This window comes from Neoarius graeffei, chromosome 18, assembly GCF_027579695.1.
Source record: "Neoarius graeffei isolate fNeoGra1 chromosome 18, fNeoGra1.pri, whole genome shotgun sequence".
NCBI lineage: Eukaryota > Metazoa > Chordata > Actinopteri > Siluriformes > Ariidae > Neoarius > Neoarius graeffei.
Genome location: NC_083586.1, coordinates 57,356,670 through 57,381,231, shown reverse-complemented (window position 1 = coordinate 57,381,231; position 24,562 = coordinate 57,356,670). Strand labels below are relative to the sequence as shown.

The 24,562-nt window shown below is 45.4% G+C and overlaps 1 protein-coding gene across 3 annotated transcripts in view; it reads left to right on the top strand.

The window, feature by feature from the left end:
• Positions 1 to 24,562, top strand: part of mast1a (microtubule associated serine/threonine kinase 1a) — a 190,622-nt gene that overhangs the window by 146,341 nt on the left and 19,719 nt on the right. For all 3 annotated transcript variants that reach the window (XM_060899071.1, XM_060899070.1, XM_060899072.1), the window contains 10 exons: positions 1,841 to 1,916; positions 2,637 to 2,846; positions 4,540 to 4,641; positions 8,476 to 8,608; positions 11,256 to 11,323; positions 11,602 to 11,678; positions 21,175 to 21,383; positions 21,968 to 22,106; positions 24,047 to 24,179; positions 24,370 to 24,535. In XM_060899071.1, coding sequence (XP_060755054.1) covers positions 1,841 to 1,916; positions 2,637 to 2,846; positions 4,540 to 4,641; positions 8,476 to 8,608; positions 11,256 to 11,323; positions 11,602 to 11,678; positions 21,175 to 21,383; positions 21,968 to 22,106; positions 24,047 to 24,179; positions 24,370 to 24,535 — 1,313 coding nt within the window. The remainder of the gene's footprint in view (positions 1 to 1,840; positions 1,917 to 2,636; positions 2,847 to 4,539; positions 4,642 to 8,475; positions 8,609 to 11,255; positions 11,324 to 11,601; positions 11,679 to 21,174; positions 21,384 to 21,967; positions 22,107 to 24,046; positions 24,180 to 24,369; positions 24,536 to 24,562) is intronic.

Here is a 24,562-nt window from a genome sequence, read left to right as displayed (position 1 = left end):
GACCGTATCAGCGGATCATCAGATTAACGTTTTTAAAACGATTAGTGTGCACACAGCAACGCCAATACACGATTTGCGTGCACACAGCAATGCCAATACACGGATACGCTCGGCTCCGCAGGCATCCTGCGCTCCAAATCACTCCGCCCTGAACAGCGAGTGCCCTCTGGAGGGTGCGCACTCCGGCCCTGCGCAGCTCACAGAGTGCGCGAGTGAAGTGCACAAGCAGTTATTTGGGACTGAGCCGCTGTGTGTGTGATCTCAGTGCATGTCGGGCATGCGCGTCACTTACCACTTGCAAGTGGAAGGATGGCAAGCCTAAAGACAATCATAACTACACAATGGGCAGTATTTGCATCAGTATTTGCAGTATTTTCATACTTTTATACTCTTTAATGAAAGGTGATACAAGGCGGAAGTCCGCGCCGTTTTTCAGCAGTCGCGTCACATGACCAACGCCAGCGAATCAGGAAGGTGGATGTCACAGTGACGTTGTCCAATGACGACGCCAGCTAGAGCTCAGCACAGCGTATCCGCGTCTTCTCAATGTTTACACAGCACCGGACCAGACACGATCTGGATTGAATACGTGGACCCTGGCGGATTCCCGTTTCCAGGCGTTTTAATGTAAACGGACAGTGCATCCGCGAAGAAAACGAGACAGATACGGTCTAATGTAAACTTGGCCAAAATTGAGCGTAGGTGTGAATGTGAGTGTGAATGGTTGTCTGTGTCTATGTGTCAGCCCTGTGATGACCTGGCGACTTGTCCAGGGTGTACCCCGCCTTTCGCCCGTAGTCAGCTGGGATAGGCTCCAGCTTGCCTGCGACCCTGTAGAACAGGATAAAGCGGCTAGAGATAATGAGATGAGATTTCGCCGGTTTGTTTACATGGAAATGATTTTGTCACACGTTTTGTATAAAGTTATCGTTTATCGAATTTGCTAAAAATAAAAATGCTCCGTTTTTCAAAATCCAGTGAATGTGGATAGAATAAAACCGTTATTCCACTCAATCTCATCATACATGGATTATCGCCAACTTAGTGCTTCGCGCCTCATCACCCATCAGCTCATGTTCAACTCGATTTCGTGGAATAACTTTTAATTATATAGCGCCTTTCTCACACCCAAGGTCGCTTTACAATTCCAAAAAAAGAAAAAAGTCCACCAAAAGAGGTCAGGATGTAACTCCAGTGGTGTAGCTGCCCACAGTCCCATCAAAAGGTGCATGAAGGTATGTCCCACACCGACTGCACAGCCACCATGACGCTACCGGGCAACACAGTGCTCAGAACACCGCGCCATGGATCCAGAAAGCGAGTACAGAAGCACCGCCGCACTGAGCAATGCCAATGTTAAAGAGAACAAAGAGAACTAAGATGTTTGATGGATTATTTTTTTTTTTACTTTGAATGCATGACCATTAGTATAGTGATTAAACAGTACCTGTTCAACCCTTATGTCCAGATTTCAGTTTTATCCTCAGTCCATGATAAAGATGAGTTGTTTTTGAAATGTACCTATCATGCCAAAACAATGTATTCTGTATTGCTGTCAGTTTGGGGACGTTTGAGTCTCACAGAGGTTCATACACACCCACACACTCATACGCTGTTTGGTATAGTCAGTTTTCTGGAAGCTTCTCCAGTCTATTGGCAGCTCCAGTGGGACCTCACGACAGCTGTGAAGTTATTGTGTATCAATCTATACACACACACACACACACACACAGAGTCCTGATTGCTCTGTGAGTGTTTAATACCCATCCAGCTGGTCTCCATAATGCAATCTGTCAGATTTAGGACTCGCTGATCATCTTTTCTCTCTCTCTCTGTCCAGTCCGGGTCGCTCGCCCTCCTGCTACGACAATGAAATCGTCATGATGAACCATGTGTATAAGGAGAGATTCCCAAAGGTCAGACACAGACACACACATTAGTGTTTTTTTTTTTAATCAGTATAAGACAATTCAAGAGTTTCAGAAATATGAGTGTGTTTTTCGATTCTGAATCAAATGAATCAAAGTGAAATTGATTCTTTTGGTTCGTATGCTATTTTCTTTGATTCATTTGTTCACACTGCAAATAATTAAACGACCCGAACAGATTCAATATCCTTAGAAAGCTCGTTTATTTATTATTAATCATATATGAGTGAGACAGATCTTTGGCAAGTGCACATATAAATCATGGGGAACACAGGCCTGGCCCTCAGTAGATTACTCGATAATTCTATCAGTGCAGTGTTTATTTTCTCTTTTTTGTTCGTCGGTCCAAATATCCAGAACACAGCACTTCTGCAGCGTTACAGCTCTGTTCTTTGGGTCAGTTTAACAGCTCGCAAAAAACGAACAAACAAAAAAACCGGTGCAACCCAAAACACACAACATATTTGATTCACTTCCTGCTGTTGAATCGACTCAGAGTCGAATCGAATCGAATCACACTAGAGTTCAGCTGGAAATGGACCGAGATCCTGTCACACAGATGCTTTCAGGTCCGAGTGTGACTCGTGGAAGAACACACTAATTTGATGAAACACTGCATACACTGTGTATGACAACATTGTTGTTGATGTACGGATTTCCAGTTTGCTGGTTATTTGTGTTCATTCCTGTTCCTCTGAATGTGTACAGGCCACGGCTCAGATGGAGGAGCGCTTGGCAGATTTTATCCAGTCCTACTCTCCAGAGAACGTGCTCCCACTGGCCGACGGCGTCCTGAGCTTCATCCATCACCAGATCGCCGAGCTGTCCCGGGACTGCTTGACCAAATCGCGCGAGGGCCTCATCACAACCGTCTACTTCTACGAACTGCAGGAGAACCTGGAGAAACTCCTGCACGATGTGAGCCTGCACTCACGTATACTTATGCCAGGGCTTGACATTAACTTTTAAACCCACTTGCCCTGGGGGGAAAGTGGGGATAAATTTCCACTTGCCCCCCAATATTATCACTTGCCCTCTATTTTGCGAGTACGACTTTTTTTTTTTTTTTTAGGAAAACCATAGAATAGTTCTGAATTGCAACATAAAATGAAGATCACACACTGAGTTGAAGTTTGGTTATTGATGAAGTTTATTATTAAGTTTGGTTATTGGTTATTTTTCACTTGTAACTGACAATAACAATTTTATCCAAAATAGTTTTTCCTGCCTTCGTCAATTTATTTCCATTTCACATGCATGCAGCTGTTGTAAAGTTCAGCGTGTTTGTGTAGAACTCTCTCTCCGACTGTAGGTTCATTACTCCATAATGTAGAAATCATAAAATAGAAATCGATAACAAAGTTTGTATGAAGAAAACAATAGGGTGCCAGGACTTTTGAACAGTACTGTGTTTGAGAATATTTATATATATCTTTTTTTTTTGTTATATTATCCACTTCTAGGTTAAAAAAAAAAAACATGCGTTATGACAGACAGGATAATGTTTGAGTTTAAAATTGTTTAGTGTGTAGGTTGTGGGTGCTCTATACAGACCTGGCAACCTGTAACTGAATCAGTGCAGCTGGTCTGTCATGAAGCAGCTTTTTTTTTTTTTAAATAAATAAACCTAGAGGTGGATGATATTAAAAAAAAACAGATACATAAATATTTTGCACAGGACTGTGTTCCTCTGATAACAGAAACAAAGCTCCAGCTCTCTCTGCTCTTAATCTGTTCTGTTCTTTCAGGATTTATCGCGCATGTCGCTCCTTGTTGAGTTTTTCATGCCCGAGTTGTTTGAAAGCAATCTGGGTTTTCTGTGTCGAATAAGGAAGCGGCTTCACCTGTAAGAAAATCAAACACTTTCATGAAGGAGCTAACTCGAATGCGAGCAGAAAAAAAAAACGAGATTTTTAAGCAAACTCTTCCATCCTCACTTCCGACTTTCTGTTTTTGTAAAATGCATTTTAAATACAATCGTGAATTTCTCTGGAGTTTTCAGGCTGAGCTCCTCTCCTTGTATTCTTTAACCGCTCATTTCCTCGTTGTTCTTGAAGCATTTGCTTCTATTTGTTAACATTTTTCTTGATAGCGGGGAGACGGTAATGCCTTTTATCTATTTCTCTGTTTGAACAAACAGAAACAGCGCAAAAATGAACCATACTGAAGACAGATTAAGCTGCTTTCATGAAAGACGGTGTCTGTCTGACCCCAGCTGTAATTATCACGTGATGTGTGACATCATCCACAAGGGGGTCTATAAACAGTACGCGTACCATACTACAACAGCGGGGGGATATAAAATAACTTGCAAAGCAGGAAATGAAACCGAGACTAAGAAAACAGCCAAGACATAATGGTGGATACGTAGTGAGGGACGCTTTTAGGAACTGAAATAAAAGATCAAAAAGCCTAATTTTTGTGGTGCTAGTTCGTAATATATGCTCGTTCCAACTTGCCTGGTTGGGCATGTCGGGGACATATCCCACTTGCCTGAATGCGTGTTTCACTTGCCCCGAGCAATCGGGCAGTCCTTAATGTCGAGCCCTGATATGCCTTAGTCACTAATCCCTGTCACGTGTATGCTGAATTCACACACTCTCTCTATCAGGCGTACGAGCGATCCGAGAGTTCCGAGCTGACCTTTGTCACAGAGCTGGTCAAGAAACTCCTCATCATTATTTCTCGACCTGCCAGACTTCTGGAGTGTTTGGTGAGACTCACACACTTGCAGACAGTCTCTCTCTCTCTCTCACACACACACACTACAGAAAGCATTGAACTGAATGTTTATGTTTATTATGTCTCATTAAGCACAATCTTTAAAAACTCGTCACTCTTTACACTCCTTTTCATGTCGTTAAAACATCCCTCGTCGGTTCAGGTTTCCTGCGCACGTGTATTTACTTCCAACCCGCCGCCATTTTCATCCTCATGGACTCACAGCTGTGTCTATAGCAAATAAACCACATCCCTGTGCTCAGATTTCTGTCATGGTGCCTCACGGTTGCCACGGCGACCACCCTGATGCCCTCACGTGAGGTCAGGTGTTACGTTTCGAGATCTCGAGGCATTTCTTGTGTCAGAAAGGACAACATTACTCACACAAGTGCTGTCTGAAGGTCTAATGTCTGCTTTGGTCTTTGGAAATAAAAAAAATAATAAAATTGAAAAAAAAATCCAAAAGTTGTCCACTTTTTGAATAATTCCTCTATAATATTCTTCTAATTAGAGACAGGATATCAACCTATTTAAAATTCCCTGAGTGTGTCATATGTAGAGATTGAATGAATGTTTTTCATTCTGAGTGTAAAAAAAAAAAAAAAGGTTTATAAAAATATAACAGTGATTTCATGTGCTTGCACATTAGTCAGTGGGACTTATAAGGTTTGGACAGGAAATTGCAAATTATGCCTCTATAATGATAGATGAGACACTGATATGTTGAGCAGGAAACAAGCTTTGGGATGTGGGCGGGGCTTAAAGTCAAACACACACACATTTAAAAAAAAACAAACTAACAAAAAAAAAAACAAATGCCATTTGCTGAACACGGCAAGTGCCCTGATGTGCCCTCCGCATGTTTAAATTAAAAATAAAAATTTTATAACAATTATTTATCAATTTTAAGTGATGATATTGCTAAAAAATAGGCTTACCTGGACACAACCATTTGCACTGAAACTGGATATTGGGCCATGACGTTAATGACACACAGAGCCATCAAATAAAGGATTCTCATTCTAAAAAAAAAAATCCCCAGGTGCAACTGCTCTCTCTCTCTCTCTCTCTCTCTCTCTCTCTGTGTGTGCATTCACGTTTTAACTGCTTCAGATGGGTTAAATGCAGAGAAAGGACTTCACTGTGCTGTAATGTATACATGACAAATAGAGACTTCTAATTCCAAAAAAAATCCACAAGCACAACTGCGCTCTTTCTCTCTCTCTCTCTCTCTCTCTCTCTCTCTCTCTGTGTGCATTCACATTTTAATTTCTTCAGATGGGTTAAATGCAGAGAAAGAACTTCACCATGCTGTAATGTATATATGACAAATAAAAGCTTCTAATTCTAAAAAAAAAAATCCCCAGGTGCAACTGCGCTCTCTCTCTCTCTCTCTCTCTCTCTCTCTCTCTGTGCGCTCACGTTTCCACAGCTTCAGATGGGTTAAATGCAGAGAAAGAACTTCACTGTGCTGTAATGTATACATGACAAATAGAGACTCCTAATTCCAAAAAAAATCCACAAGCACAACTGCGCTCTCTCTCTCTCTCTCTCTCTCTCTGTGTGCATTCACATTTTAATTTCTTCAGATGGGTTAAATGCAGAGAAAGAACTTCACCATGCTGTAATGTATATATGACAAATAAAAGCTTCTAATTCTCAAAAAAAAAAAAATCCCCAGGTGCAACTGCGCTCTCTCTCTCTCTCTGTGCGCTCACGTTTCCACAGCTTCAGATGGGTTAAATGCAGAGAAAGAACTTCACTGTGCTGTAATGTATACATGACAAATAGAGACTCCTAATTCCAAAAAAAAATCCACAAGCACAACTGCGCTCTCTCTCTCTCTCTCTCTCTCTCTCTCTCTGTGTGCATTCACATTTTAATTTCTTCAGATGGGTTAAATGCAGAGAAAGAACTTCACCATGCTGTAATGTATATATGACAAATAAAAGCTTCTAATTCTAAAAAAAAAAATCCCCAGGTGCAACTGCGCTCTCTCTCTCTCTCTCTCTCTCTCTCTCTCTCTCTGTGCGCTCACGTTTCCACAGCTTCAGATGGGTTAAATGCAGAGAAAGAACTTCACTGTGCTGTAATGTATACATGACAAATAGAGACTCCTAATTCCAAAAAAAATCCACAAGCACAACTGCGCTCTCTCTCTCTCTCTCTCTCTCTCTCTCTGTGTGCATTCACATTTTAATTTCTTCAGATGGGTTAAATGCAGAGAAAGAACTTCACCATGCTGTAATGTATATATGACAAATAAAAGCTTCTAATTCTCAAAAAAAAAAAAATCCCCAGGTGCAACTGCGCTCTCTCTCTCTCTCTGTGCGCTCACGTTTCCACAGCTTCAGATGGGTTAAATGCAGAGAAAGAACTTCACTGTGCTGTAATGTATACATGACAAATAGAGACTCCTAATTCCAAAAAAAAATCCACAAGCACAACTGCGCTCTCTCTCTCTCTCTCTCTCTCTCTCTCTGTGTGCATTCACATTTTAATTTCTTCAGATGGGTTAAATGCAGAGAAAGAACTTCACCATGCTGTAATGTATATATGACAAATAAAAGCTTCTAATTCTAAAAAAAAAAAATCCCCAGGTGCAACTGCGCTCTCTCTCTCTCTCTCTCTCTCTCTCTCTCTGTGCGCTCACATTTCCACAGCTTTAGATGGGTTAAATGCAGAGAAAGAACTTCACTGTGCTGTAATGTATACATGACAAATAGAGACTCCTAATTCCAAAAAAAATCCACAAGCACAACTGCGCTCTCTCTCTCTCTCTCTCTCTCTCTCTCTCTCTCTCTGTGTGCATTCACATTTTAATTTCTTCAGATGGGTTAAATGCAGAGAAAGAACTTCACCATGCTGTAATGTATATATGACAAATAAAAGCTTCTAATTCTAAAAAAAAAATCCCCAGGTGCAACTGCGCGCTCTCTCTCTCTCTGTGCGCTCACGTTTCCACAGCTTTAGATGGGTTAAATGCAGAGAAAGAACTTCACCGTGCTGTAATGTATATGTGACAAATAAAATCTTCTAATTCTAAAAATCAAAATCAGAAATTTTTTGTATCCGTTTTTTTTTTTTACTGGCAACAAAACAACAAATCAACAGACTTCACGTTTATGGATTTTAAATCTCACTCGGCTAGATAACGCATGCACGGTACTGACACAGATGCTAGTCAATAATCCCATTGCCATGGCAACGCGATTCTTGCCGTCTCAAAAGATCGCTTTTCTCAGTGAATAAAAGCAAACAAAAGCACGTCATATAAAATGATCAGTAATCGGGCTTATTTTTACACCCATACGCTTGACACTCGGGCATCTTTAGGGCTGTTTACAACAATTTAGAAGCAGTGTGTCGACGAGCTCACGTTTGGAATAGGTGACGTCACGATTTGTGCTCGGACCACGTTTTTTGAACCCTGGAGAGAGTAAGATGGTGGCGCCCAGGGATGTGGTTTATCTTTTAAAATAAAATCTGTACACAGGTACAGATATGAAGAAGTGAACACTCGAACATGTCTTGTATGGTTATTATCTGTCAGTATAAAGGAAAATAGTGAAATAAACATGTTTCTGTTGATGCATAAACATCTCATGTCATGTCATCTGAGCACTTTTTATGCAAAACGACATGAACAAAATTATTTCTACCTGTAGTGCCTTGCCTTGAGCTCCTGAACGTTCACTGAGGCAAAACGGACAAGACGTGCTACTTAGTTCACGTCAGTGATGCTTGAAGTCCTGTGTAGAGCCTGTTTCGTAAAATTACTTGGAAGTGTATTCAGGTTTGCATGGGTCTCTTTCATGTTGCACAGGAGTTTAACCCAGAAGAGTTTTATCACCTGCTGGAGGCAGCGGAGGATCACGCTAAAGAGGGACATCTAATGAAGACGGACATCCCACGCTACATCATCAGCCAGCTCGGTCTCACACGCGACCCACTGGAGGGTGAGACCCACAAACACTCACACAAGGCAGTGGAAGTGAAATAGAAATTGAGTCCGATAGTCAAAAGTGACAAAACAAGAAGCTGAAAAGAATAAATCTGTGAGGAAAGCGAGAGAGACGTGTGCGTGGGACGGTGACACAGGCAGTGATGTATAACACACAGTAAATGAATATACGAGCAAGCGTACTAGATCATTTTGGCACTCGCATCAGAGAGATTTAATAGTCCAGCTCTTTACCAAAACATCACTCTTCCATTTTCCTGCCTGTCAACACAGCAAACAAAGTGAGTTTCTGAACAGCGTAAACACTTTGATAAGTGAGCGTTTCAGGAAATGAAATCCGGTGTGGAACAGTGTGAACTGTGAACATCTCTAAAAAAAAAAAAGCTTTCCTTTTTTACCCAATATGATTTTCCAGGGGGCGGCACGGTGGTGTAGTGGTTAGCGTTGTCGCCTCACAGCAAGAAGGTCCGGGTTCGAGCCTCGTGGCCGGCGAGGGCCTTTCTGTGCGGAGTTTGCATGTTCTCCCCGTGTCCGCGTGGGTTTCCTCCGGGTGCTCCGGTTTCCCCCACAGTCCAAAGACATGCAGGTTAGGTTAACTGGTGACTCTAAATTGACCGTAGGTGTGAATGTGAGTGTGAATGGTTGTCTGTGTCTATGTGTCAGCCCTGTGATGACCTGGCGACTTGTCCAGGGTGTACCCCGCCTTTCGCCCGTAGTCAGCTGAGATAGGCTCCAGCTTGCCTGCGACCCTATAGAAGGATAAAGCGACTAGAGATAATGAGATGAGATGATTTTCCAGTTCTGACCCATTAATTAACTCAGATGTGCCTAAAGGCTAACGCAAGCTTTCTCCGAGACACTTAAGAAAAAATAAACCTCCACATCTTCTCTAGCTGCTGCTCAGGGCAGCGTAAAGACACTCGGAGGAAAGCGCTATCTGCCCTCTTCTATATACATGTGCTCACAGCAGTGTTGTAGTCGAATCACTAAACTTCGAGTCCGAGTCCAGTCTCGAGTCCGAGTCCAGTCTCGAGTCCGAGTCCAGTCTCGAGTCCCCAGTGTTCAAGTCCAAGTCATTAAAAAAAAAAAATTCGAGTCAAGTCCGAGAACAAGACTCCAACCGAACTATTTGACGGTGGCTGTTTCGGCGCCATTAACATTTTTTTGTTCCTGAACATGGTGTATGAACAGGTGAATGTGCTTCTCTATTGCCCCTTTTCCACCAAAGCAGTTCCAGGGCTGGTTCGGGGCCAGTGCTTAGTTTGGAACCGGGTTTTCTGTTTCCACTGACAAAGAACTGGCTCTGGGGCCAGAAAAACCGGTTCCAGGCTAGCACCAACTCTCTGCTGGGCCAGAGGAAAGAACCGCTTATGTCAGCGGGGGGGCGGAGTTGTTAAGACCAACAACAATAACAAGACCGCGAAAGACCGCCGCTTTTAAGCGACGAGAAGCAGCAGCTGTACAAACGCAGTCATCCATTATTATTATTGTTGTTGCCGCTGCTTCTTCCGTGTTGGTTTTGCTTCGATATTTGCGCCAAGGTTTATGCAAACGTAGCGACGTAACTGACGTATACAGCGACGTAACTGACGTGGCTTCCCTTAGCACCGCGAGCTATGGAAAAGCAAACTAGTTCTCAGCTGGCTCACAAGTTGAACGAGTTGTGAACCAGCACCAGCACTGGCCCCGAACCAGCCCTGGAACTGATTTGGTGGAAAAGGGGTATTTGTCAGGGAGTGTGAAGTATTCTGTCAGAGATGGTTGGGAGACGGATGTAAGTGCAGAAGGTGTGATTATTAATACATGTGAAGACACGTAAACAATCCAGAATGGCAGGCAAAATCGTAAAACGGACGATAGGTCACATGAGGCACAAACAGGCTGTCGTAGACTCGGCAGACTCAAAGACGAGAAACAGGGATCAGGAAACCAAACAAGGAAATAAGACTCAGTAATGTATCAGCAACGCAACTCAATACTTCACAAAGTGAGTGCGCCTTAATCCTGTGCAGGTGCGAGTTGTTTATGGCGCGCGTGTGAGAGTCCACTTGGCGCGCACGCTGTCCGGCGCGCACCCGAGAGTCTATCTAATGCACGCACCAAGGTGTGCAGGTGTGACATTCTTGCATGAAATTAGTACAAAATTTAATATAGATATAAATATCTTATGCCAAATTATTATGGCATGTTACAAAAAAATAAAGAAAAAATCCGCGTCCTCGTCTCCAATTTACAAGTCCAAGTGCAGTTTATGCACGAGTCCAAGTTCAAGTCATCAGTGCTCAAGTCCAAGTCAAGTCATGAGTCCTTAAAATTAGGGCACGAGTCAGACTCGAGTCGGAGTCCTGGACTCGAGTACTACAAGTCTGGCTTACAGACCCTCACAGTTGCCTAGTGTCACTCTGATTGACAGGGAAGAGAAAGTCTTTGCCCCGCCCATGGCCAATTTTGATCAATCATCAGTCACTATAGAAAGAATTGAAAATCAGATACATCTGATTTGCCTTAGTGGTGCTATTCTGGGTAGATAAGGAATGTTAGCGGGGTCTGGACATCAGGAGGACGTGGGGTCGCTTTCAGTTTACATACTTGAGTTCTTGAGGTAGCATGTGTGCTCATGAGTACATTTTCCCCTCATGTAGAAATGGTGAACCTGGACAGCTACGACAGCGAGGGGCCACACACACCTGAGACTGACGACTCGGCAGAGGTCAGACGTGTGCACGCTTGTGTGTGTGTAATCTGATTGTGCACCAATTAGTAATAAGGCAAACTGGCGTGTGTTTGTGCTCGTTACTGTTATGAAAGTGTGTTACGTAAGTCCTCTTCAGCTCTTCAGATCTGTTCTGACTGTACAGTCGCTTACAATACAACCATGTAATGAACACGAGTGTGTGCGAGTGTGTGTGGGAGAGGTTATAATGAGGGTTATGTTGCAGTTCCATCTGCTTTTTCACTATAAATGCCTGTGCTGTGTTCATTCTGCAGGGAAAGATGAAGGCCATGAAGCCACCCTGTGAATCAGACTTTCAGACCATCAAGCTGATTAGCAACGGAGCCTATGGGTGAGTACACACACACACACACACACTCTGCTGCTGCTGCTTCTGTCTGAGACGTTTCTATATTCCTTGTCTTTGTGCTAAAATCATAATTAAAGCTATAGGTGCATTACGGTTAGATTTAGGGGTCCAAGCACCAGTTAATATACGTAATGCGGGGGAAAAAATAAAAATGCGCAGACAAAGTCAAAAGAAGGCTATACCATGCTTTCTACAAATACTATACGCAAAATAAACAGAAAAAGAATTTAAGTCACAAGGGACTTTTGTCTCATTTCCATTTACAGTGGTGGAGCAAAAGTCATTATATGATTATGAGCATCCTTATCATCTAAGACTTACAGTGATCATTGCAGAATGAGTTCAAAGCACTAGTACCAAATATCTCGTCTCGTCTTCTTCCGCTTATCCGGGGCCGGGTCACGGAGGCAGCAGTCTGAGCATGGAAGCCCAAACTTCCCTTTCCCCCAGACACCTCGGCCAGCTCCTTGGGAAGAACACCGAGGCATTCCCAGGCCAGCCGAGAGACATAGTCCCTCCAGCGTGTCCTGGGTCTTCCCCAGGGCCTCCTCCCTGGGGGACATGCCTGGAACACCTCCCTAGGGAGGCATCCAAGAGGCATCCGAAAGAGATGCCCGAGCCACCTCAGCTGATTCCTCTCGATGTGGAGGAGCAGCGGCTCTACTCCGAGCTCCTCCCAAGTGACTGTGCTTCTCACCCTAAGGGAGTGCCCAGCCACCCTCTGAAGGAAACTCATTTCGGCCGCTTGTATCCGCGATCTTGTTCTTTCGGTCATTACCCAAAGCTCATGACCATAGGTGAGAGTCGAAACGTAGATCGACCGGTAAATCGAGAGCTTCGCCTTTTGGCTCGGCTCCGTCTTCACCACGACGGACTGGTAAAGCGACCGCATCACTGCGGAGGCCGCACCGATCTGCCTGTCGATCTCACGCTCTATCCTTCCCTCACTCGTGAACAAGATCCTGAGATACTTAAACTCCTCCACTTGAGGCAGGACTTCTCCACCAACCTGGAGAGGGCAAGCCACCCTTTCCCGGTCGAGAACCATGGCCTCTGACTTGGAGGTGCTGATTCTCATCCCAGCCGCTTCACACTCGACTGCAAACCACCCCAGTGCATGCTGAAGGTCCTGGTTTGAAGAAGCCAACAGGACATCATCTGCGAAAAGCAGAGATGAAATCCTGTGGTTCCCAAACAGGATTCCTTCCGGACCCTGGCTGTGCCTAGAAATTCTGTCCATAAAGATTATGAACAGAACCGGTGACAAAGGGCAGCCCTGCCGGAGTCCAACATGCACTGGGAACAGGTCTGACTTACTGCCGGCAATGCGAACCAGACTCCTGCTCCGTTCGTACAGGGACCGGACAGCCCTTAGCAAAGAGCCCCGAACCCCATACTCCCGAAGCACCCCCCACAGAATACCACGAGGGACACGGTCGAATGCCTTCTCCAAATCCACAAAGCACATGCGGACAGGTTGGGCAAACTCCCATGAACCCTTGAGCACCCTATGAAGGGTATAGAGCTGGTCCAGTGTTCCGCGACCAGGACGAAAACCGCATTGTTCCTCCTGGATCCAAGGTTCGACTATTGGCCGATTTCTCCTCTCCAGTACCCTGGAGTAAACCTTCCCTGGGAGGCTGAGAAGTGTGATTCCCCTATAATTGGAGCACACTCTCCGGTCCCCTTTCTTAAAAAGAGGGACCACCACCCCAGTCTGCCACTCCAGAGGCACTGTCCCCGACCGCCACATGACATTGCAGAGGCGTGTCAGCCAAGACAGCCCCACAACATCCAAAGACTTGAGATACTCGGGGCGGATCTCATCCACCCCCGGTGCCTTGCCACCGAGGAGCTTGCTAACCACCTCAGTGACTTCGGCTTGGGTAATGGACGAGTCCACCTCTGAGTCATCAGCCTCCGCTTCTTCAATGGAAGACGTGACAGTGGGATTGAGGATATCCTCAAAGTATTCCTTCCACCGCCCGACAAAGTCCCCAGTCGAGGTCAACAGCTCCCCACCTGTACTGTAAACAGTGTTGGCAGAGTACTGCTTCCCCCTCCTGAGGCACCGGATGGTTTGCCAGAATTTCTTCAAGGCCGACCGATAGTCCTCCTCCATGGCCTCACTGAACTCCTCCCAGTTCCGAGTTTTTGCCTCCGCAACTGCCCAAGCTGCGGCACACCTGGCCTGCCAATACCCATCAGCTGCCTCAGGAGTCCCGGAAGCCAACATGGCCCGATAGGACTCCTTCTTCAGCTTGACGGCATCCCTTACTTCCGGTGTCCACCACCGGGTTCGGGGATTGCCGCCACGACAGGCACCGGAGACCTTGCAGCCACGGGTCCGAACAGCCACGTCGACAATGGAGGCAGAGAGCATGGTCCACTCAGACTCAAAGTCCCCCGCCTCCCTCGGAAGCTGGGAGAAGCTCTCCCGGAGGTGGGAGTTAAAGACCTCCCCGACAGAGTGCTCGGCCAGACGTTCCCAGCAGACCCTCACCATACGTTTGGGCCTGCCAGGTCTGTCCGGCTTCCTCCTCCGCCAGCGGATCCAACTCACCACCAGGTGGTGATCAGTTGACAGCTCAGCCCCTCTCTTCACCCGAGTGTCCAAGACATAGGGCCAGAGATCCGATGAAACGACAGCAAAGTCGATCATCAACCTCCGACCTAAGGTGTCCTGGTGCCATGTGCACTTATGGACACCCCTATGCTCGAACATGGTGTTTGTTATGGACAAACTGTGACTAGCAAAGAAGTCCAATAACAAAACACCACTCGGGTTCAGATCGGGGAGGCCGTTCCTCCCAATCACACCCCTCCAGTCACTGTCGTCGCCCACGTGAGCATTGAAGTCCCCCAGTAGAACAATGGAGTCCCCAGTCTGAGCACCTCTCAGTACCTCTCCCAGGGACTCCAAGAAGGCTGGATACTCTATACTGCTATTCGGCCCATAGGCACAAACAACAGCAAGAGCCCTCTCCCCGATCTGAAGGTGCAGAGAGGCGACCCTCTCGTTCACTGGGGTAAACTCCAACACATGGCGGCTGAGCTGGGGAGCTATAAGCAAGCCCACACCAGCCCGCCGCCGCTCACCATGGGCGACTCCAGAGAAGTGGAGAGTCCAGCCCCTCTCGAGGAGCTGGGTTCCGGAGCCCAAGCTGTGCGTGGAGGTGAGCCCGACTGTCTCTAGCCGGTACCTCTCAACCTCCCGCACAAGCTCAGGCTCTTTCCCCCCCAGTGAAGTGACATTCCATGTCCCAACAGCTAGCCGCTGTGTTCAGGGATCAGGTCGTCGAGGCCCCTGCCTTCGACTGCCACCCAATCCACATTGCACCAGCCCCCTATGGCTACCTCTGTGGGTGGTGAACTCACAGGAGGTTGGGCCCACGTCACCGCTTCGGGCTGAGCCCAGCCGGGCCCCGTGGGCAAAGGCCCAGCCACCAAGCGCTCGCATATGAGCCCCAACCCCGGGCCTGGCTCCAGGGTGGGGCCCTGGCTGCGCCATACCGGGCGACATCACGGTCCTTGATAGATTGTTATACATAAGGGGTTTTGGTGAACTGCTCTTAGTCTGGCCTGTCACCTAGGACCTGTCTGCCTTGGGAGACCCTAACAGGGGCGTAATGCCCCCGACAACATAGCTTCTAGGATCATTCAAGCACACAAACCCCTCCACCACAATAAGGTGGCAGTTCTAGGAGGGGACCAAATATCTCAGTAGCTAAAAATAACAATGAATCAAGTAATATTTAGACTTAAAAGGTACAGTATGTCACTTATACTAAAAGTTACAGTATGCAAGTCATACGTCAAGGTACAGTATGTAATTCGTATTTAAAGGTACGGTATGTAACACGTACTTAAAGGTCATGCATGTACCTTGTACTAAAAGGTACAGTATGCAACTTGTTCTTAAAGGTACAGTATGTAACTTGTACTTCAAGGTACAGTATGTAATTCATATTTAAAAGGTACGGTATGTAACGCGTACTTAAAGGTAAAAGTATGTAACTTGTACTAAAAGGTACAGTATGCAACTTGTTCTTAAAGGTGCAGTATGTAACTTGTTCTTAAAAGGTGGCGTATGTAACTCCTACTTCAAAGTAGAGTATGTAATTCGTATTTAAAGGTACGGTATGTAACGCGTACTTAAAGGTCAAGTACGTACCTTGTACTAAAAGGTGCAGTATGTAACTCGTTCTTAAAGGTACAGTATGTAACTCATACTTCAAGGTACAGTATGTAATTCATATTTAAAAGGTATGGTATGTAACGCGTACTTAAAGGTAAAAGTATGTAACTTGTACTAAAAGGTACAGTATGTAACGTGTTCTTAAAGGTGCAGTATGTAACTCGTACTTCAAAGTAGAGTATGTAATTCGTATTTAAAGGTATGGTATGTAACGCGTACTTAAAGGTCAAGTATGTACCTTGTACTAAAAGGTGCAGTATGTAACTTGTTCTTAAAGGTACAGTATGTAACTCGTTCTTTAAAGGTACAATATGTAACATGAACTTAAAGGTACAGGATGTCACTCATACTAAAAGGTACAGTATGTAACGTGTATTTAAAGGAAAAGTATGTAACTTGTTCTTAAAGGTACAGTATGTAACTCGTACTTCAAGGTACAGTATGGAATTCATATTTAAAGGTACGGTATGTAACACGTACTTAAAGGTAAAGTATGTAACTTGTTCTTAAAGGTACAGGATGTCACTTATACTAAAAAGGTACAGTATGTAATTCATACTTAAAAGGTACGGTATGTAACATGTACTTAAAGGTAAAGTATGCAACTTATACTAAAAGTTACAGTATGTAACTCGTTAAAAGGTACAGTATGTAACTAGTAGTTAAAGGTACGATATGAAACTTGTTAAAGGTACAGTGTGTAACTCGTACTTAAAGGTACGAGTTACAAGTACAACTACCTACTTGTACTTAAAGGTACAGTATGTAACAAACTTAAGTTAGTTGTGTTGTTTTCTAGTGGTTGTTGAATCCGATGGCTGTAATCAACAAGTCAACACTCAAGCGAGTTGCAGCATTAATCCGTGATGCTGACGCAAGTCTGCTGACTCAAAAAAAAGTGCTTGCTTTAATCTTAACGAAGGAATTTGACAAGGCAGTAGAAATAAAGACCATAGGGAAAAATTTAAACGAGTGCAAAAATATTTTTATGCCCAATCAACTACCTTTTACTATGAATTAAAGATATAACAAATACAAATAAATTATTCCGAATGAACAGATAATATGTTATGCCGCTTTTCCACTACAAACGCGGCTGAGCCGTGCCGTGCTGAGTTGGGCTGAGTCAAGCCAAGCGGGGCTGTTGGAGTTGCATTTCGACTACAACCGCGCTGAACCGTGCTGGCTGGAAGTGGGTGGACACATTGGGTGGAGTTAGCGAAAGTGGGTGGACGTCACGTGATGTCGTTAAGCAGCGCAAACAGTGACATCAGTGATCTTTTAAGCGGTAGTCTCACGACCCGAATAGTAAACAATAAACATGGAGTCGTTAGTGTTGCTGGTCTTGGTGCTGTGGCTTGTTGTCACCGACAACGCCAACAGATACTGGCAAGAGCGTATAGATGAGGCGAGGCGCATAAGGCTTCAGAAATTCTCGTAATTCTCCTTCTTCCGGGTTTACGGTGTTTACAGATCCCAGCGCGCTCGCGGGGCGTGTGTGGGCATGTGAGGACACTCCTCCTCACCAATCAGTGCACAGGGGAGTGTCTGCTCACGCCCCTAGCCCCACTCGGCTCGGTTTGGCTCGCTTCAGCCCCACTCCAAAACGGTGCGAGTTTTAGGGGCTAAGCAGGGCTGAAGCGAACTGAGTCGTGCTGTTTTTTGGTAGTCGAAACGCGAGCCGTGTCAGGCTGAAGTGAGCTGAAAAAGGGTAGTGGAAAAGGGCCATTAGTGTTCTATTCATTAATTGCCTGATCAGAGTCAGGTGGTTTAAATTAGGCTACTAGTTTGTTTATATTTTGGGAAATACTGTAGAACCAAACAGATGTTTACAATTTGTACAGGTACAAATAAACAAACAAAAAAAACCCCTCAGCTGTGTGCACATGTCTAGTTGGGACCAGTTATGAACCAGAGTGATGTAGCTGAGGTTGAGGAACTGTCAGAGTTGCCTGGATGTACAAAGCATGCAGTCAGTGCTGACATTTTCACGTATGAGGTCTTTTCCAGTGTTGCCAGAGGGCATAGTGGTAGTATTCATGTTAATATATTAAAAACACTTTCTGGTTTAGGCCACGCCCTCTGAAGGTTTTAATTCAAATGCAGATATTTGATGATACAGCGACTGGAATTGCATTACACCCCTACTAGGTGATGTCGGAGGTGGACAGTAACGAAGTACATTTACTCGAGTACTGTACTTAAGTACACTTTTTGAGTATCTGTACTTTACATGAGTATTATTTTTTTTCGGAAACTTATGACTTTAACTTCACTACATTTGAAAGACAAATATCGTACTTTTCACTCCACGACATTTCTATCAAGGTCCTCGTTACTCGTTACTATGAAGCGGCTTTGAAAGTGGATGTTTTTGTCTTTTCTTTTCTAAAACGTGATTGGTTTTTTCCCAGGTGACACTGAGACGGCCGATCAGTAACCACTAGGGTCATGTCACATCCATAGACTGTATAAAATCAAGTTCAGTGATTTCTCCGCAGCATTGTTTAACACGATCAGTTGATGGCAGAATGGAAGGAGGCGGTTCTTCTGGAGAATGCACGCGCTCATGGCCATACCTAGAACCCATGTTTTAGTTTTCTGAAAGGATTAAAGATTTGTTTCGTTTTAAATGTTTGCTTTGTTTGCTGAAAACAAACCACATCACGGCCTACAAAAACTCGCCGTCCAACCTGCGGGAGCATATTGAGGTATATAAATGTTTTATTCCAAGAGAAAGCTTGTAATGAAGTTGTCTGTGCTTTTAGAGCTAGCGATAATGTTGCAATAGCTATGCAGTCTGGTTAGTCAAATGACTTTCTATGGATTTGCCCACCAAGTTGCCGTAGCTTTGTCCACGGCTAACGTTAACACATAGCTAGTTAACTTGGACACTGTTAGTTAGCATGTAAAAACAGAGTTATGCTAACATGGAGTACAGAGGCTCCAACTCTCCCGCTGTGGACGGGAGATCTCCCGCTTTAGGGAACATTTAGAAAATCCTCCCGACCTCCCGCTGACAACATAAAAATCTCCCGCCTGCCCTTAGTACACATGATTAGTTAAAAAAATATATAACTTGATACGTTTATGTTGACGAAAATTAATAGTTGACTTTCTGCTTTTCATGTGTCTGACATTGTATGGGTGGACTCAAGTGTGTACCCCGCGGTATATGCCGATTCCCCGGACACTACACCGATCGGCGTAACGGGGGGATTGGAGTGAATGCCGGAGGCATGCACGCACAGCTTAAGTGCGTGTATGAATCGAGCGGAATTCGGTATGCCACAGGGTACACACTTGAGCCCACCCAATGTCTTAGCAGTTACCGATAAAGCATACAGATGGCGCTATTAATGATACGCGCGAGAGAACGAGAAAACCCGCGACGCTCAACCATTTTGTTTGTTTTTTTGCGCCTGCATTTCGTCTGCATTTATCGCCTGCTCATCTTTAACTTTATGTTCTCTTGAATGAGATAATGAAACGAAGTTCTCATCTCATCTCATTATCTCTAGCCGCTTTATCCTGTTCTACAGGGTCGCAGGCAAGCTGGAGCCTATCCCAGCTGACTACGGGCGAAAGGCGGGGTACACCCTGGACAAGTCACCAGGTCATCACAGGGCTGACACATAGACACAGACAACCATTCACACTCACATTCACACCTACGGTCAATTTAGAGTCACCAGTTAACCTAACCTGCATGTCTTTGGACTGTGGGGGAAACCGGAGCACCCGGAGGAAACCCACGCGGACACGGGGAGAACATGCAAACTCCGCACAGAAAGGCCCTCGCTGGCCACGGGGCTCGAACCCGGACCTTCTTGCTGTGAGGCGACAGCGCTAACCACTACACCACCGTACCGCCCGAAACGAAGTTCTGTTGGTGGAAATGGCGAAAGCCAAAGTACGAAGAAAAAATATCAGAAAATCACCAAGATAAAGTTCGGATCGCCCGTCGCGATGGTCGCCAGGGACGAATGGCGGACTATTCTGGACGGCAGCAAGACGACCCTATATCTGACAGGGTTAGATCACCAGACCAGACGTTAGATTCTAACGAACTTGTCTGACTTTTACTAACTTAGAATATTATTAAAAGAACATTATCATCAGAGGGTCTACCATTGGCAATTTATAATAGTCATTATTGACATTAACATTGACTTTAGGCATATTAAAGTTTGGTCTATAGTCACTGGATTTATCTAGATGCGTTACTATTAATAAGATTTAATTGACACGAAATGTGGCGAATCATTATATATACGCACACACACTAAATAGATAGATAGATAGATAGATAGATAGATAGATAGATAGATAGATAGATAGATAGATAGATAGATAGATAGATAGATAGATAAAACTCGCCTTCGCGCCTACGGCACTCAAACTTGTCTCCTTCCGAGCTACTCGCAGAGAAGGAGACTCTCCCTCTTTGCAATTTCCCCAAGTTGGAGCCTCTGTGAATAATGTTAACTTATCTGAAGTCCTTTCAGAAATATGTTTCAGCATAATCTCGCCAAATAAACAGAATGTAGAAATCTTTCTTTTCTAGTAGCGTTAGCTACCCAATATGATTTTGAGTTTGAAAAGAGTTTGCTAGCATGTCAGATGGAGTTTCACTGACTAGCTAGCTTAACGTTAAACCACCATGATGCACAGCACGCGTTCATTTTGTGAATTCACATTTCTGTCTTTGGTAACGGCGTTAGGTTTTGTAAGCGTTGTGGCGATAATATGACGATGCACTGACAGAAAGGCCGAATCCCATTTCACCCCTTGGACCAACCCCTTGGCCCTTCCCCTCCATTTTGCGCGTTCACGTGAAGGGGTAGGGGTATCCCAATCCCAGTTAACGCGGAGGGGTAGGGGAAGGGGTAGGGCTTCTGTACCCCTCCAAACGGAGATTTTCCTGGAGCTGACTCCGAACGAAGGGGTTTGAGTGATTTCCCACAATGCCATGCGGATTTCAGCGAGATTTCATGCGGATTTCAGAAAGATGGCGGAAATTAGAATTGGGATTGGGCCTAAATGTACTTTTAATACTTAGGTATTTTTAAAAGCAAGTACTTCAGTACTTTAACTTCAGTAAAAATTTGACTGGACAACTTTCACTTGTATCGGAGTAACATTTGACCAGCGGGATCTGTACTTTGACTTTTGTAATGAACTTGGGTACTCTGTCCACCTCTGGGTGATGTAATTCATGGCGATATTAATATCAGATTGTCGTATTTTGAGTCCTTTGCTTTCTCTCTTTCTTTGCAGGGCAGTGTATCTGGTGAGGCACAGAGAAACTCGGCAGCGTTTCGCCATGAAGAAAATCAACAAGCAGAACTTGATCCTCAGGAACCAGATCCAGCAGGCATTTGTGGAGAGAGACATCCTGACCTTTGCTGAGAACCCATTCGTCGTCAGCATGTTCTGCTCTTTTGAGACTCGCAGACACCTCTGCATGGTCATGGAGTACGTGGAAGGTAAAACACACACACACACACACACACACGTTTCTGGTGCTTGGGTTCCTGGAGTTTGAGTAGGTTGTGTAATTATGCTGCGCTGTGTGTATTCAGTTTCGAGCTGACGCTGCTGTGGGGCTGAGATTATGCTCTCAGAGTCAAACCCAAAGGAGATGTGCTTCACACAGCAGCATACCATGCTTCTCTCTCTTCCGCTCGCTCTTTGTTTCTGTCAGTCCGCAGGGTGTTATGATGACTCGTCAGTGTGTACAGTGACACACTGAGGCTTAAAAGCTGCTCTGCTGTGTGTGACAGACAGACAGACCAACACAACTGAGCTCACTACTGTCGGTCACTGATCACTCCAGCGTCAGCTCAGTGCCTCTAGTTATAAAGAAAAAGCTGCTTATTGCACCTTTAAAGTAAAAAAAAAAAATAGCCATAGTCGTCAATATCTAAGTGGGCATTATTTCTCATCCTGAGACTACTGATTCACCAAAGAGACCTTTTTTATTTAGTGATTGTACAGCATGAAGGATCACAGGGCATTTTCATGATTTATCTTCTGCTAAACGTGTCTCCCTTCTCACTTTGTTCACTAGGAGGAGACTGTGCCACCCTGCTGAAGAACATCGGCGCACTGCCAGTGGAAATGGCTCGGATGTACTTTGCTGAGACCGTCCTGGCTCTGGAATACATCCACAACTACGGCATCGTACACCGAGACCTCAAACCAGACAAGTGAGTGAGCGCCCTCTACTGGACAGGAGGTTTTACATGGAACGCTTCAACACTCTAATAGTAGTTTGATTCATAGGCGTTTATTTCTCCTGTCTGTTCTGTGCTCCACTGAATTAGATACCGCTTACAAGTATAAACATTTGTACTATTTTATATCTTATAATAGCGACATTTTTTTTTTTACCAAAAAGCATGATATAGTACAATTTAATGTGATTAAATATTGTGTACCTGCTTTTTAACTTAGAGTTGGCTCTGAGGCCACACCTCCTTCATTAAACCTGACACAAATAGAGACCACGCCTCCTCTTTTGGTAGCGTCACATATAGAAGCCATTCCTCCTTCATTGAGGCCATCAGACATAAAGGCCACGCCTCCTTCATTAGAACTGACACACGCAAAGGTCGCACCTCCTTCATTGAGACTGACATACAGAAAGGCCACGCCTCCTTCATGAGGACTGACACACAGAAAGGCCGCGCCTCCTTCATGAGGACTGACACACAGAAAGGCCGCGCCTCCTTCATGAGGACTGACACACAGAAAGGCCGCGCCTCCTTCATGAGGACTGACACACAGAAAGGCCGCGCCTCCTTCATGAGGACTGACACACAAAGGCCACGCCTCCTTCATGAGGACTGACACACAAAGGCCACTCCTCCTTCATGAGGACTGACACACAAAGGCCGCGCCTCCTTCATGAGGACTGACACACAGAAAGGCCGCGCCTCTTTCATGAGGACTGACACACAAAGGCTGCACCTCCTTCATGAGGACTGACACACTGAAAGGCCGCGCCTCCTTCATGAGGACTGACACACAGAAAGGCCGCGCCTCCTTCATGAGGACTGACACACAGAAAGGCCGCGCCTCCTTCATGAGGACTGACACACAGAAAGGCCGCGCCTCCTTCATGAGGACTGACACACAGAAAGGCCGCGCCTCCTTCATGAGGACTGACACACAAAGGCTGCGCCTCCTTCATGAGGACTGACACACAAAGGCCGCGCCTCCTTCATTAGAACTGACACACAAAGGCCACACCTCCTTGATTGAGACTGACACACATAGATAACACACCTCCTTCATTGGGACTGACGCACAGAAGAGCCATGCCTCCTTCACTGGGACCGTCACACATAGATGGCACACCTCCTTCATTGGGACCGACACACAAAGGCCACGCCTCCTTCATGAGGACTGACCCACAAAGGCAAACGCCTCCATTAGGACTGACACACCCAAAGGCCACGCCTCCTTCATTAGAACTGACACACAGAGGACACACCTCCTTCATTAATGACTGACACACACAAAGGCCATGCCTTCGTCATGAGGACTGACACACAAAGGCCACGCCTCCTTCATTAGAACTGATACACACAGAGGACACACCTCCTTCATTAATGACTGACACACACAAAGGCCACACCTCCTTCATTGAGACTAACACACAGAGGCCATGCCTCCTTCACTAGGACTGACACGCATAGAGGACACTCCTCCTTCCCTGGGACTGACACACAGAAAGGTCACGCCTCCTTCATTAGAACTGACACACACAAAGGCCACACCTCCTTCATTGAGACTGACACACAAAAAGTCCACGCCTCCTTCATTAGGACTGACACATACAAAGGCCACACCTCCTTCATTAGAACTGACACACACAGAGGACACACCTTCATTAATGACTGACACACACAAAGGCCACACCTCCTTCATTGAGACTGACATGCATAGAGGACACTCCTCCTTCACTGGGCCTGACACACATTGAGGACATGCCTCCTTCACTGGGCCTGACACACACTGAGGACACGCCTCCTTCACTGGGCCTGACACACAAAGGCCACGCCTCCTTTATTTGAACACCTGTAACTGTTCCTAGATCAGTATTACACTGCATGACTGATCATTGTGTCTGCTGTGTCCTCAGTCTGTTGATTACGTCTATGGGACACATTAAACTGACGGACTTCGGCCTCTCTAAGATGGGTCTCATGAGCCTCACCACAAACCTGTACGAGGGCCACATCGAGAAGGACGCTCGTGAGTTCCTGGACAAACAGGTATGAGACGATCACGAGTCAGTCCTGTGGTTATCCTGTTTTAAATAGTAACGCTGAAAGTTAGTGTGATTTATAATCGCCAAATTGTATTAGATATAGTTAGTGTGAGGGGATTGACTCCCCTTTGAAACAGACAGTGTGGAACGTAATACCGTACACGAACAGAGCGATCTCTTTCTCTCTCGGGTAGGTGTGTGGCACCCCGGAGTACATCGCCCCGGAGGTGATACTGCGGCAGGGTTACGGGAAGCCTGTGGACTGGTGGGCTATGGGAATCATCCTCTACGAGTTCCTGGTAGGCTGTGTGCCTTTCTTCGGGGACACACCCGAGGAGCTGTTTGGCCAGGTGATCTCAGGTGAGTAGAGGTGTGTATCTCCTTCCA